Raw genomic sequence first — 16763 nt, forward strand, 5'->3', positions numbered from 1 at the left:
TAGATATTTTGGTACATATAAAACAAACATCGATAGCGCAGTCGGTGTACTTAAGACACTAAAATCAATAATATTACATATGTCGCTGGTTCAATCCCGACTCAAGGAAATCTATTATTATTTTTTAAATAAACCTAACCAACCTGCTCATGTGGTTGTGACAATCACATCAGTACTTGTTATAATATTTATAAGTGGTAGAACTTATCAAAAAAAGATTGTTTAAAACTATGTTGCATTTCAAAAAGACCAAATTTGAAATTTTTTTTGAAAATATATTACTTTCATACAAACAACGCATGCGTTTGTGTCAACTTTACTATTCAACCCCGTACGGTAGTTATTCACATTCGTGGCTCCATTCGCCTTATTTGATCTCGCGATGAAGTTTAGACAACTTCATATCGTTCGTTTTTGCCTAAACGTATCCACCTTTGCGTTCCATACATGTAATTGCAATTGTTACAAAATAGTTTAAATACAATCCTACATATATCGGAAGTGATTTCTTGAATCGTCTCCCTTATTATCAGTTCTAAATGGTCTACATTTCTAAACGAAGGAGTGTTAACCTATCGAACTTTTTGTGGCACCCTATACATTTTATGTCAAAAGTGAATGGCTGAATATTAATATTTTTGAAAGCAGAGCTTTTTATAAAGAATATATTTTTTTCGTAAACCTTATGATAAACAAGTTTTTCACATGTAGTTAACTTAGCTAGACACCTGTATAAGTAATTTAAAAGTTATGTAAAATGTAAGAAAAGTAACCTTTTGGCAAAACTGTCCAGCAGACAGTTTTTGGTATGGTATCCAAAGATCATAACCACCACGGCTGGTTTATTATGATATTATGCGTTAAACAGGAAATAAAAAAATTCCAAAGTTTGTGAATCAAAGAAAGCTCTTTAGAGAATATTGATAGGAACAAAGAGAATGAACCAAAAATTCTAAAAATAATTTGTGAAGAACATCTTCTCTTGGCTCTAGTCTCCTATTGGTACATTTTGCCTTGAGGCAGAAATTTTAAGAGGCGAAACGGCGCCTTTAACACTATCGGTAGCTCCCGGATTATAAATTAACCAACTTTTTATTTCCACGTGCTTATAGGAAGTATTGTAATACAAGTATGTTCGACAAAACTATAATGCATGTAGTTATAAAAATTGTATGGTCGATTGAATACGTGCAAACAGAGCAAAGCAAAGTTCAGGTACGGATTAAGGTCGATAAGAGCCCTTAGGCAATGCAAGTTTCTGGACCCCTTTAATTTATTTGGTTTATGTTCGTTAATTACATTACCCTACTTCAAGCAAGTGGGACACCTCGGAAACTGGGGAAAAATATTTACAATGTAATTTATGTTTATCCTACGTCATTCGACGATTGCATTCGACGAAAAAATCTCAAAATTTTTGTGATATACGACACGTAAGATTATGGCTAAACGACTTTTTTTCAAGGCTAAATGGAGGCTTATTGTCGTTACATTTTAAAATTATTTTCGTAATACAGGGTGACCGGAACACGGAATGGATCAAAGTTGTTTTTTTTTAAATAGAACCCATGTTTATCATTTCATTTTCAGGTTCCATCAAAATAAAGATGTTTTTCGTTAAGTTTTACTTCACTTAACCTTCACGGTTTTTGAAATATTCTGCATTTTCTAAAAAATTATATAATTTTAACGTAGAGTTTCTTAATTGTATCAGTTTTTCAAATCAAATTTAATTTGGTGTCTACTAATCAAGTTTCTTGTCGTAGCTGTGAATAATTGAATTACGTATACAGGTTATCCCAAAATTATGACTAAAGAATTACAAGTTTTAAACGATAATAACTTGTTTAACGTAAATACAACACTGATTTTAAGAATCGAACTGATTTTATCAGATCTAAAAATGTGAGTTTTTATGAAACCGTACACAGTTAGCTATAAGAAAGTTGTTGGTATATGATAGTTAACACTTACAATAATTTACATTTGTTGTTGACATAGACCCTGTGTTGTATTTAAATTAAACAAGCTATCGTCCTTTTTTTATGGAAATAATTTTTAAATTTGTTTACCACAGTCAATAATCAAGTTATTGTTGTTGTTTCGCCAATAAAAATAATAAATTCGTATAAACAAATACAAATTGGTCATGTTTCGATTTCTCCTGTATACGTAATTCAATTATTCACAGTTGTGACAAGAAACTCAAAGAAGCATCTTTTTTTTTAATGAGAAAGCGATATTTTCAATTCCAAGTAACTAAAAATTTATGGATTTGATCAAATTATTCAAAGCAATTCTTGCTTAAAATTCATTTTTCTATCGATTTTTGGAACAATTTATACAGTGTGTCGTATTTATGATGAAGACACCCGCACGCTTTCGTCATTTATAGGAATTTGCACTGGCATACAGGAGGATGAGTCACATTTTTTAAGATATTTAGAAAAAACCTGAACCTCAACCTGAGCTTACTACAAATTGACAAATAGGGCAAATTCTTAAAATTTTGCCTAGCGTCAGACATGGTTAAGAACGAAAAAAATTATTCGAAAAAAATTGCTTAGAATGTTTTTTATGGCCATATATCGATTTTCATGACAAAATTCGCATTTATAATTTTACAAGCTTATTGAAATATTAGAATACATAACACTATTAAATTACCATTTTGTCCAGTTTTTACATTCCATATTTAAAAATAAACTTAATAGTAATAATTTTGAGTAAAGACCATAATAATGAAAAATTAAAAATGTGCATTTTGTCATGAAAATCAATATATTCTAATAATTTTTTTCGATATCTCTAACCATTTGTCCTATTTGTCAATTTGTAGTGGGCTGATATAAAGGTCTCTGTTATCTTAAAAAAATGTAACCCACTTCCCTTATATTTCTGTGCAAATTTTCAAATCAATATTCCTATAAATGACGAAAGTGTGAGGGTGTCTTCATCTTAAATGCGCACTCCGTATTAATTAAAATACTCCAGAATAGAGTGTGATTGGGAAATGACTTAGATCAACAACACAAAAAACAGCGTAACGATCCAACTGGAAAATTTAAATTTAATCGTTGACCATACATTTTCATGATTATGACAGATAATTTTTTCATTTTTCCTTTTTCCTCGCGAGTACAAAATCATTTGCCATTATCAATAAATACTGTTTTTACGTTAATAATTAAAAAAAAAAAAGAAAGTAATTTAAAATATAATTTTTTACCTGATGTAGCTCCTGTAACAATAACAGTTTTTCCATTTAATTTTCGTTTACTTGTACATCGTCCCATTGTAACAATCACATATAGTTTTAAAAAACATACTATTGTTATAAAAATTAAAACAATTAACAACAATATACTCAACATTTTGAATTATAAATTATTTAAATAAACAAAATTTATGAACAAATAACATATGAACAAGAAAGTATCCAATTTTTATTTATTATTCACTAATTTTTAATACTAATTTAAAAAACTTTGTTGATCGCATGTGTTTGGTTTTTTTTGTTGATTTACAAAGTGAAAGTCTATCTCTGAACTCTGATGTGTTATTTGTGATGTAACTTTTAACAATGAAGTAATCGTACCATTCATTTGATACGTACCTGATTTACTAGAATTACACATTATGATTGTAGTAACCTAATAAGTATTAGGAGGAAATGGTATTTGCAAAGGTAGATGATACCTATTAGTGATGAGACGAATGTTGAATTTTATACATGCAAATGCGAATGTTTATTTCTAATATTCGGGATTAGCTTTCAAATGAAGCGCTCACAAATTCTAATATATTAACTTAATTAATTCTTTTATATTATACTACAGGTAATATAGAAACTCATTTCTCTTGTCCAAAATGCACTAAATTACAGGAGTTATTTTATTATTTAAATAGGTTCAGTATCACGTACTGAAAGTAAATGTACAAAATCCTTATAAAAATAGTCGAGGGAAGTGCTTACATTTTGAGGAAAACCGTTTTAGGCTATATTTCCATAATCGTGCATTTTAGACCAAAAAAGGTAATTACCTTTATTGTAGATAAAACCTTATTTGTAAAATAATTTTTTTTTTTTTTTTGTATCACTAACCGTTTATGACTTATACGTCTATGACGATTTACTTTTTGATTATTAAAGCGATATCTCTTCTAATATTTGTTTAAACAAGAAAATGATAATAATTTGTTAACGTCATAAGCGTTGTAACGTCATAAATATTAATTTTAGAAAAAAAAGTTTGAGGTAAAAGTTTTAGGAAATTTGTAGATTTAAAAGTTAAGTTATTATCATTTTCTTGTTTAAACAAATATTAGAAGAGATATTGGTCAAATAATCACCAAGTAAATCGTCATAGTCGTATAAGTCATGAACGTACAAATTATTCTGCATAAACGTAAAAGGGTCCGTCGTATAAGTCCATTAAAAACAAACCATATTGGTCCATTAAAAGCAAAATTATGTTGTTTTTTTTTTTTGAGTAGTATAATTGCATTTGTCCAACATTAAAATTTAAAAGTGATTAAAAATATGTGTAAAGTGAAGTTTATATTCTGAAGCCCATATTTATGAAGTTAGGCTATTTTGAAATTTATGATTATAATTTTTTGTCAAAAACATTCGCCAAATAATCGCATAGTTTTTTGCGAATGCAATTGTTAATTGCGAAAAATACGCGAATATTCGTACCATTACTAAAACCTATAGTCAATAGCTCGTACGTTCATTCTTAAATATAAACCATCATGCTCACTGGTAGGATATGATGTTAAATTTTACAGTTAGTGTAGGCTAATAGAGTTTTTAACGACTCATTTTGTTCATAATTATTTAGTTTAGCAAAAGGCCATATTATATTAATTTGTCCCACGACCTCCCTTTTATAGTAAACTTTTGAGGGGGTTTTTGAGGTCGCTGAATCCAAATCTGAAATCAAAGCATGTGAAAATTTCAAATATCGGCTTTTTTTGTAAAAGAAAATTCACCATTCACATTTACTGTCACGTAAATCACTAATTGGTATCGATAATCCAGAAATTAGTGACTCAAGTGGCAGTGGATGTGAATGGTGAATTTTCTTTAACAAAGAAAAAAAAAGATGAAAATCAAAAAACGTCATGAATTAATATTAAATAAGTAAATTTTATCATTTTTTATAAATATATTAACAACATGTGTATTTTTGGCTAGAAATAGAATTATCCGGCCGCAATTTTGAATTTTTACTTTTTTTGAGTGCATATTTCGATTCAGCTACCTCAACCCCCCCCCCTAATAGCACTATTTCCCTATTAATTTTTCTTTTATTTTGTTGACAAAAATGACTATTATCAGATTCCGATTTGAATTCAACGACGCCGAAAACCCCCACACATAAACTTATCTTCTTTTTTTTTAATGTTCGCAATATGTTTACATTTTCGGGGGGCTTACTACGATAGGGGGATCATGGAGCAAGTTCGAAAATATGGCTTTCTTCTTAATTAAATTACGAACAAAATGTGTTGCATCTTAATCAGACTGTTCTCAAAAAAAATGAGGATACTCGACCCTAAATTTGCATAAGTAACCTGTAATAAGTGTGTTGCATTTAAGATGAAAACCCTCATATTTTCGTTATTTATAAAAACATTGATTTGAAATTTTTTTCAGTTATACCTACAGGGTGATGTCAGAACTTTAAACTCAGCCTACTAAAAATTGACAAACAGGGCCTATTCTTAATATTCTAGCGTCAGAGGTGGTTAGAGATATCGAAAAAGCTATTCAAAAAAGTTACTTAGAATATTTTTTTATACCCATAAATCAATTTTCATGACACAATTGGCATTTTTAATTTTTTCATTGTTTTGGTCTACACTCATTATTCAAGTTTACTGAAATACATATTTGAATTCATAACTGTATTAAATTATCAATTTGTCCAGTTTTAACATTTTCCTGAGAAAATTTTGCGTTAAATAAATTTTTCCCAGATATTACCTTGGTCTTGAATACTGGTATAGTAGGGTTTTGGAGGAAATGCAATTGCAATTTAGAGGAAATCTGAGGCCACAATTTTTTAAATCATTATAGATATCGGAGAGGTCTTCATTGCAACTAATGCACATTATGGGTAGAGACGGATTTTTTATGCAGTGAACAGATTGATGAGGATTATAACATTGGACCACGGAGAAGGTGTACATTTCTACGGGACGGGAACAGGAAAATAGAAAAACTTCGATGTTGGTAGAAGGTTTGTAGGATGATGCGGCCTCAGATGATATTGTTTTCCTTGAAATTAGATTAATTATTAGAATATTGATATTTTTATTATTTTTCACGTTTTCAAGGAGTGCTTGTTCATCAATAATCTTTAAAAATACCCACTCGAATAACACAGCTGTTCGGGAAGTAAAATGGACACATATCAATTCGTTACTTCACTCTTATGTCCTCAGCACGTTGTAAAAATTTCAGCTTTGTATCTTTTTTCGTTTTTGAGTTATCGTGATGTTAGGCAGAGATACGTACGGACGGACGGACGGGCAGACTTTCGAACGGACAACCGGAAATTAATTCAGTACCTATATCAAAATTTGTCGTAGCATCAATATTTTTAAGTATTACAAACTTAAGGCTAAACTTAGTATACCTTGATATATTTCATTTAAATATACATGGTATAAAAACAGCTATCATAGGTATGTAACAAGCGAAAATAAACAATTGACTGAGTTAATTGTGAAAATATCCCATATAGACAGGGCTGATCATCAATGTTTGCATTATTTTTAATTACTTAGAAAAGTTTTAAAAAACTAACCTTTTTCTGGCGGTCTTTCGGACGAGATCTGTAATAGTATTCGAAATTTTTTTGAAATATTAAAATAAAATTTTTTTTTTTCCAAAATCTTTTGCACTTACAAGTTGAAGCCACTTACAAATTTTCATCACTTCATCTTCGTTTATAATATCACTTCTTTAGCCCATTTCCGGTTGCCCGTCTGCCTGTCTGTCATCACGATAACTCAAAAACGAAAAGAGATATCAAGTTGAAATTTTTATAACATATTCAGAACGTAAAAATAAGGTCGAGTTCGTAAGGGGGCGTCCATAAATTACGTGAGGTGTTTTTTTAAATTTTCTGTCCCTCCCTCTCTCTCCCCTTGGTGAGATGTCGTGAGGTTTTAGTCAACCCCCTCCCCCGTCCCCCAATCTCACGTGAGATTTTTCAGAATGTGGGTTTATTACGTAAACGCGTTAGATTGTTTATTGTAAAAAGAAAAAAACAATTTGGTTTGTGCTTTTATTTACGACTAGTTAAGACTACCAATCAATATTGCTGAGAGTTATAAATGTAATAAAAAGTTAAGAATAGAATACTTAAATTATGTCTACTGTGATTAAAAAAAAAGAATTACTCTAATTCAGTTATTTAGTATAAAATAAATATGGTGGTTCGACATTCAGTAGATATATAACGTCGAAGTATGAATGAAATAATTTTTTTCCGAACGAATTAGTGAATAATCGTAATCATATTACGTTAACGCTTAAGATTAAATTTTAAACATGTACATACAATTTGGATTAAATTCAACAAAATAGTATAATATTTTTTTGTTTCAATCAGAAAAAAAAATTGCGTGATATTTGTCGAGACCCCCCCTCTCCCCAACGTGAGATTAGATGATATTTGACTCGACCCCCTCCCCCCCTTAATCATCTCACGTAGTTTATGGACGCCCCCTAAATGAACAACATAGGTCAATTTGGTCTTGGGTTGGCATGACTCATCTTGTAAACCGCATGACCCACCTTGTAAACCGTTAAAAAATGTTCGTTATAAAAAAATAAACAAATTTTTTCGTAAGCATCACTGCTTACCCGTGAGGGCGCAAATTATATAGTATGTATTATATGGGAATATCAGTTATGTATATGTGGCATGTAAGTATGTGTTGTGTGACAGAGTAATCAACACTGTCTGTACATGGTATTTCAAGTATCCGATTCATCACAGGTATAGACGAAATGGTATATCAACATTTAAAAAAATTTAATTATTATGCAATAATTAAATTTATTTTTTAATTTCATTTCTGATTTTAAGAGTTGTTTCATTTCTGATTTTAAGAGTTGTAACAAAATTCCCCAAGAACTTACCATTAATATTTACCATTAGCTACTATTTTATCTATAGAAAAGTAAAATTTCTCCTGCTTAATCTCGTATTCTTGTATCTATTACATTATGTTCAAATTAGAGAGATCCTAGAAATATACTTGTGAGCTGCGAAGTTCTTTCAACCATGTGCAAAAAGTTTTAAAAGTTTAAAAAAATATGAAGACTAAAGAATTACACTTCTGCTGTAATTGCTTAGGCAATGGGTATTACAGTTAAGATTAGTAAATAGAATGAAAAATTGGGAAATGTTTTAGAATCTGAGCTCATAGGCAATATTATTAGGTCAAAACAAATCTAATTTTAGGTAATTTTGGCACGTTATTTTTTTTTTTCAATAAATTATTTTAAATATATATAATATTTTAACAATTTTACCAATTTCATACTTTCATTTCAAACTTTCAGATGTAATTTTTTATAACGAGTTGCTGATGAAGACAAAAAATTTTTACAATCATGAAAATATTATTCCTGGTAAACTCATTCACATTTACACACACAGCACAATGGATTGTGCTTTCATATCCTTCTCTAGAATCTTAAAAATAATTATTAAATTTAAGGTTAAAGTTACTAACATGTTTTTAGATATTAACTCGCTTTTGTTTGCCCGAATGGAATTTTGAAATTGATTTTAAGCTAACTTCTCCGTGAGCTAGAGACTTGAAATTTGATCCATAGCTCAAAAGTAGATGACAATGCTTGAAATTGTCAAAAAAAAAGAAGAAAAACGAAGTAAAAACGTTTAGCTAATTCATATTGATGATGACTACTTGGTAGTCGAAATACGTATTTATAAAATACAAAAAATTGATCTAGGAAATTGGGGCAAAAAATCGAAATTTATTTCGATACCTAATTTGTCAAATTATGAAGAGCAGTTTAGAAGCTAGGTGGTAGGCAGATGACAAAATAGGTACACTTAGCAGACGACAAAATAGATACAATACAACTATTTTGTGGTTATAATTTCGTTATAAAGTATAACAATATACATGTATATATATTTTTGAAAAGTACTAATTACGCCCTTTAATTTGATACCAAACACGCTATCATTAAAACGAAATTTGCTTTTCGATCATAACTTTATATCCTCTAGAGGGAGCCATATTCAATTAAATGTAACGCCACATTGAGTATAACCAGCGAGCAATCAAGACGCTTATAACGATACCTCATTTGTCAAACTATGATAAGCAGTTTAGAAGGTAGGTCTGACCAGATGAACATACATATATATGGATCAAACACATAGCCCTCGCCATTGTATAGTCGGGGTAAAAGGACCACATATTTTGAAAGTTTTTGTTAATTTTCACTTAGAATGGATGAAAACAAATTTAAAAAAACTTTTTTATAGAAAGTCAACATATAAGCAATGGCATAAAAAAGAAAAAAACCAAGTGTCTCCGTCCATATAAGGGATGTAAGAGCAGAGTAGATTTAAGATTGAAATAATTTTTATCTTATTTTAAATTTGGATTATGAATTTTGTTATAACTTCATGAATGTAGACGAAAAACAAGAATAAAATTTTTCGATATTTGTCTTGGTTTTCGAAATATTGAAAGTTGAATAATTAAACAAAATATTCAATTTTCGATATTTTGAAAATTACGCCAGGTATCGAAAAATTTATTCTTTTCGTCTTATATCGTCAAGTTATAATATAATTTATCATCAAAATTGAGATATATTTTTATTATCATCAAGATATATTTTTTAAATTTGTGTCCCCACTACCGTGCTGACGAACCAAATTCACTGAATATTGTCACTGAAAAGGCCCTCACAGACATGTTTTTCAGTCTGTGAAAGTCCGCGCGAAAAATAAGTCCGCTCGGGTCCAACGCAAAAACCAGATGAATTTGAATTGAAAGGTCTCAAACCGTTTACTCTGTCAAACACGTCGCTCTGCCGTGGTTGAAGTAAGCAATAATTTTCTATTTATTGAGAGTGGTGACATCAGTAAATGCACAGAAAATTTGTAAGAGGAAATAAAGAAAACGGGACTTCCTTACACTCAAATGGAATTGAAAATGCCTATTATAGGGGAAGTCATGGGAAACCCAATGAGGTTGGCTTAGTTTTAATTGATTGAGCTTAACAGATTCCAGCACAGAGTCTTGAGTAGTACCATGAAAGGGTCCATCAACCAACATCACCGAGTCAGCAATATACGAGTGACCGTAGGATAATGGAAGGGCGTACAAAAATTAACCGAACGACGAAGATCCTAGAAGGGTCGAAACATAATGGCTTGCAGGATCCGCACAGGACTGATGTCCAAAGGCATTCAGCCAGTGAGAATGAAAACTGTATAGTAAGTGATATGAAAATTTAAGGAATCTCTTAGGGGTGTTTGTTATAAATTAATTAGTTTTTTGCACTATTTTATTGAAAAATTTACATTCTTAATAATGAATTTCATTTTTTTGTAATTTTACTAATTTCATACTTTTATTCCAAACTTTCTCACTTAGTTCTTTATTAGAGGTGATAGGTAATGTCCAATATTCTTTACAATCTTGAAAATATTTTCCTGAAATTCCATCTACTTTTTCACATACTGCACAATGGATTGTGGTTTCAGCACCTTCTTGAGCATTCTACAAACAAAATAACAAATTTTTAAACATAATTTATTATTTATTGCCTTTTTTGACCAACCTTAAAGAAAAACCAGGATATAAACGACAGTGGAAGCCTCTTGTGCCACGGTAAATGTTTCGTTATTTCCGTGTGAACTACACCAGGATGTAAACTATTTGATGTCACATTTGTTCCATCTAATTTTCTTGCTAATTCGTTGCTCATTAAGATGTTACATAACTTAGAATTAAAATAATTTAAGTCATCAGATCTTGGTTTATTTAAATTATCTGAATCAAGTGATGAAGATTTATGTCCCATTGAAGAAACCGTCACAATTCTACTGGGTGCAGATTTCTTTAACAAATCTAAAAAGCAAATTTGATCCATTAGTGTGGTTCTAGTGAAAACAAAAAATGATATCTTAAAAATGCGATTTGTGAACGCATTGAATGGTTACGTCAAGGGTGAGATCTCGGTACATTCTAAAATAGAATCGATAGTTTTGGAACTAATCCACCCATTCCTTCAATTTTAATTAGAAAAATTTGGATTACAGTTATTTGCAATTTTAGTTTTCAAAAATAACACTTATAATAGAAATCACGGCAACTGAATCATTTTTGAATCAACAATAAACTTTCACCTAATGTAGAAATGGTTATCGAAGAACGATATCAACCGTAACGTTTACCGCTTTGATACTATGTTTCTTATCGCGCGTTTGCGGATGAGGACTAGACGAAAGAAAGTGTTCGACCGACACTTTTCCTCTAGTTTATTATCTTAAAATATAAATAGTATTCTCAATGAAAACATGGTCTCATGGTGAATTTGTCTGTTTCTTATGCAGCAAGTCGTCGTGTCAATAGATTTGTTTTAACTTCTAATTTTTTACACAAAGAGTTCCCCATTTTTAACTTTGTGAGACTAAAAAATAAGAAACATACCGTGGAGAGGATCTGGTGCAGCCCTTGTGTTCCTCACATAAATAACTTCCCAGTATAATAAAGAGTTACAAAAAAAAAAAAAACTTGAGCGACTCGACCGAATCTTAGATAATTCGTTTTATATCATAATGTCGTTAATACCTTTCGATCGGCAACTCAACGAATTCGATATCAGTTTTTGCTCACGCGATATCGGTCAGGAAAAAAATGACCCCCAAAGTACATACACAGACACACAAACATAAATCTTCTCCAAATTGGTGATAATGCCTTATCCTGACCACGAATCGTTGAAAGATGTGTTGAAAATTTCGAAAATCGAACCCATTACAATAACTTTCCGTACTGGGAGTTTAAAAAAGGGAAGTGTGAAGTTATGTACCACCATATGAAGGTATACTTCTTCGGTAATAACAAATATAATATCTTTGTCTATTGTGACATTTCACGCTTCATAAAACTTACTGTGATCATTTTTTCATAACGCGTCTAAATAAGTATAACTTCAAAAATAAATTATTTCCTTTCGTGCTTGTTATTCAATAATGCATAAATTATAACGAAAGAACATAATTCCTACCGGCTTCCCGCTTCACCTCTAACTTTTTTGCTTATTTAGAATTCACCTATCCATAATAATTGCAAATATTAAGGATTCATAAACGTATTTAGAACATATACCTCAACAAATCAAAGTGATTTGAAACATTTTATCCTTTTTTTGGCAAGATATAATATGAAGAAACAATATTTAGTTATATATCATTGAATGGGTCTTTGGCCAATCTCCCTCCTTCATTTACGTATCAAGTTCAAAATAATTTCCGTTGAATAGGATTATCGAGTATAGGTACTCATATCGATACATTTTTCAGATTTTTTAATCACAAGAATTATAGTTACAAACGATAGGGATATTTTGTCACATGTCGAAAAAATGTAACGGGGCATTTCTTATTATCTCTCAAAATCCTTGCCAACCTTAGGCTATATGATGCCTTACGTTTATAAAAATTGAAAGCCAAAATTTTTTAGTCCCTCTTCGTTGAAAGCCTTTCTTGAATACTACTTTCGACAATTTTTTCAGATTTCTACAGCGCATAGCTAAGAAGTTAGAGGAAGAAAACAAATTTTGCCAAAGGTTGTGAATCTGCAGATTTTCCATAGTAAAAACTCGGTAATCGAAAATCAAAATCATTAAGTATATAAAAATGGAAGGTGTGAATGAAACTGAATTTAATGATTTCAATCAGAAAGTTAGTTGGATTATCGTGGTACTATGGTTACTTTAAAATGTCGTTGTACAATTTTGTGGAGTTTCTTTCCAAGTAATTTTGTTGGAAGGGGCAGTTTCAGTAAGGGGTATATATATATATATATATATATATATATATATATTTTTTTTTTTTTTTTTTTTAATTAACTTTTGAACTTTTTTATTACATTGTAGAGATACTATCTCTCAAGGTTTCTATTTCAACAGGATTTTGACTGGTCTAACTAGCTAGGGAAGTACGTGATAGGAAGATGTTAGAAAAGAAAAATACGTGGTGAAGTTTCTTTAAACATGTGTGTCCAAATTATTGAGTTTGATCATTAAATATATAGGTAAATATTTGCTCAACCCTTGGCAGTGCTTTCAATTATTCAACAGGCTTCATTCAACCTTAAAAATACAACTTTTCCAATATTTAATTGCTTGTTGTTAGTTCGCCTTCCTTGTTTTTTTTTTTAATTGACATATTCTAATCAGTTATCAAGAACATACCCAAAAGTAAATTTGTTAATAAAAATGGTCCAAAATGATTCACTTGCATGATAATATGTAAACCATCTTCAGTAATTTTATTTCCCAAACCCATAGCTCCAGCATTATTTATTAAAACATCCAATCGATTTTCGTTTTCATGAATTAGTTTTGAAAATTTTCGTACAGACGTTAATGATTCAAAATCTATTTGATAGATCACAATATTTGTATTTCCAGTTTTTGAAATAATTTCTTGTTTCGTATCTTCAGCGGATTTTAAGTTTCTACATCCAAGAATGACTCTTGCTCCTCTAGCCGCCATATCGATTGCAGTTTCCTTTCCAATACCTGCACACAGTTGCAATTATGAAAAAAAAAATTTGGTATTTTGTAAGTAAATTATTTTGTATGTCCAAAAAAAAAAAAATCAAATAACAAAATCGATCTACCTCCTTCTAGATTTGTATTATCTTTGAGACTAACAAGTATTTTTTTTTTAATTCTTGAGAAATTGAGTTATCATAGTACCTTTATTGAGTGAAATTTTACCCTAAAACTCTCAATTATTTCAATTAAGAGCAGAATGCAAAAAATTATAATGGGATTAATAAATTTATGTGTATAAAAGTGATATTAGAGAAATTCTAGACGTACCTCTATGTCTGGTGGATTACGAAAAAAAATGTCAAACTAACACTTTTGAGCCTAGCGTGTCATTTATTATTAAATACCATCTTAACTATGGGAATATTTTGACCACTTTAATTTTTAATTAAATTTTGCAAATCCCATTTATAAAACATGTTATCTGTTATTGAAATTAACCAGTCATCAAATTTAAAATGTTTATTTGCTAATTTGAAACCTTTATAACAAAATAATTTATACGGAACATTTATTTTTCATTCATTACGTTTCAATTTATTTTAATTATATACATATTTAACGTAAGAAAAAAAAGTTATCTTCGGTTCGTTTTTGCCTCAACGTATCCAACTTCGCATTCCATGCATGTAATTGTATTTGTATTACACTCCTACATATATCGGAAGTGATTTCTTGAATCCCTAGTAGAAATAATTCCGGGTACGTGACCGTGTTCCATACAATTTGCTTGGTTTTATATAAGAGTCTGAGAAACCGACCCGGATATTAACTCGATTGTAATGCGTTTTGAGAGGGCCTTACCTTTAATTCCCGATCAGAATAATCGGCGAGGGAAAATTAGAAGACCGACCTGGCAGTTGCTTGGCTGCCTGATCGGAAAATGATCACGAGGCCCGATCGGGTTTTTTAATATTACTCCGGCTGTTAGTCCGACAAAATGAATGCATTTTAAGCAGGTGGTAATCTAAAGACCGGAGTCGGCGTTTCCTTAGCTGCATGCAAAATCTCAAGTAATTACTAAAACGATATTAATTAATACCTTTGAGTAATAATTACTTTTTAAAAGGCAAAAGCTCTGAAGAGAAACCAGAGAACTTTATATAAGAAGTTTATTACTTTATATACATGAAACTTCAACATACCTCTAGCGAGAGCAACATAATAGTTGTTAATTTCTCAAAGTACGTGTAGCCGTTGCGGGTGCCTGCTCGGGCTCACGTATCCGGGCTTATAACATTCTGTTCGATCAGCTGTTCAGCCGGATGGAAAAATACCAAAACACGTATGTTTAATAACCAAGGGTGCCTTATTGGGTTATTGTAATGGGGTTTTCTATATTTTAAACAGTTACTTTCCTGGCCCGATGCACAGTGATCGGCCTTATTAGTATTTAGCCACGTTGGTTTCCCGATCAGATTTATAGTTTATACATTGGGTTAACGATATTTTGCCGAGTTGTTCCAATAGGAATCGGAATAGTACATTTTACCCGGTCAGCTGCCAGATCAGGTAAAAAACTATCCAATCACGTATATTTAATAACTAAGGGTACCTGATTTGATTGATGTAACAGGGCTGTCTATATTTTACAAAGTTACTTTCCTGATCTGGTTCACAACTATCAGGGCTACTTGATTTAGCCACGGTGGGTGCTCGATCAGATTTTACACTGGTGTTAAGGATATTTTGGCGGGTTGGTTGCCTGGTTGGGTCAATAGCAATCGGGTAGCAAGTTCAGCTGCTGCGGGTGCCTGTTCGGGAACACGTACTCGGATTCACTACATTTTACCCGGTCCGTATCGGTATCCTAAGATACTCGGCGTCAAGATACTACTTATCTTGTAGGGTTTTCGATAATCGAGGCAGTAGAATCAGCCTCCGATCTGTCACCTTACATGGCTCACGTCATCGGGCCTTCTTTTCGTTCCCCGATCGAGCCCTGGTTGCAAATCGAACAGTGATCGGACACTTTCTACCAGGGGTAGTTCAAAAATATTAGTTTTACTTAAAGAAATAAATAAAGTAATTATCCCTTAAATAAGCTAAATTTTATGAAGGTTTCTAAATTTCAAGTATGGGTTTTTATTTTTAGCAAACCTTTTGAAAATCTACAAGGCTGGTAGTTTTAAAATAAGTTCGTTTAAGTAAAATTACTTACCTGAATTGGCACCGGTTATAAGAACAGTTTTTCCATTTAGTTTCGCTTTACTTGTACATCGTCCTGTAGTCACCGCTATGAATATTTTCACATTAATAAGTATAATTAGTATTATTCCAAAAGCGATCAAGGCTAATGTATCCATGATTTCTACCAACGAACACGAAGCCTAAGCAAAACTATTTTCATTGATTGAATATATGATTAATTTAAACTTCTATTCTCGTTTTTGCAAAAAAATGATAAATAGAAGGTATTGTAATCGATTCAGGGAAAAAACATTAAACTCCCTCCTGGATTTTCGGGATTTAACAGATTTCGAATAGGCACTTAAAAATAGACACTTTTTATAATGTAATAAGACAAATTACTTTTTATAATGTAATAAGACGTCAAAATTTTTTTTATGGTTTTGAAATGGTTCTTAAAAATAGCAGTTTAAATAACTTTTAAAAAAATCTATACCCTACAATTCTGAAAAATCAAATTATTATTTCTACGTTTGTCCAATTCAAAACTAAACACAAATCAAAACTACTTTACAAATTTTCACGTTTGTGTTACAATAGGTAACCAACATTTCAGTTAGATTCAAACAGAAATCTGTTGAAAATATTATTGTCTAGGAAAAATTACCTAACTTAAAAGGGCAAATTTGAAGGACAGTATTTCATTGTTGGGTAAAGAGTAGTACCCCGAACACAATATACAAATTATAGTTATAAGAAGGCAAGCTAC

At 30.9% G+C, this 16763-nt stretch overlaps 1 protein-coding gene across 1 annotated transcript; it reads right to left on the minus strand.

Annotated features, from left to right (window-relative positions):
* Nucleotides 1-3146: 3146 nt before the first annotated feature.
* LOC123301337 (retinol dehydrogenase 12-like) lies at nucleotides 3147-16591 on the minus strand. The gene is made up of 7 exons (XM_044884075.1): nucleotides 16496-16591; nucleotides 16026-16204; nucleotides 13499-13828; nucleotides 10859-11148; nucleotides 10647-10797; nucleotides 3230-3328; nucleotides 3147-3169 (listed from the first exon to the last, which is right to left on the minus strand). The coding sequence occupies exons 2-7, from the start codon at nucleotides 16168-16170 to the stop codon at nucleotides 3147-3149; spliced, it is 1038 nt and encodes a 345-aa protein (XP_044740010.1). The 5' UTR covers nucleotides 16171-16204; nucleotides 16496-16591.
* Nucleotides 16592-16763: the final 172 nt, after the last annotated feature.

Source organism: Chrysoperla carnea, chromosome 5, assembly GCF_905475395.1.
Source record: "Chrysoperla carnea chromosome 5, inChrCarn1.1, whole genome shotgun sequence".
Taxonomy (NCBI): domain Eukaryota; kingdom Metazoa; phylum Arthropoda; class Insecta; order Neuroptera; family Chrysopidae; genus Chrysoperla; species Chrysoperla carnea.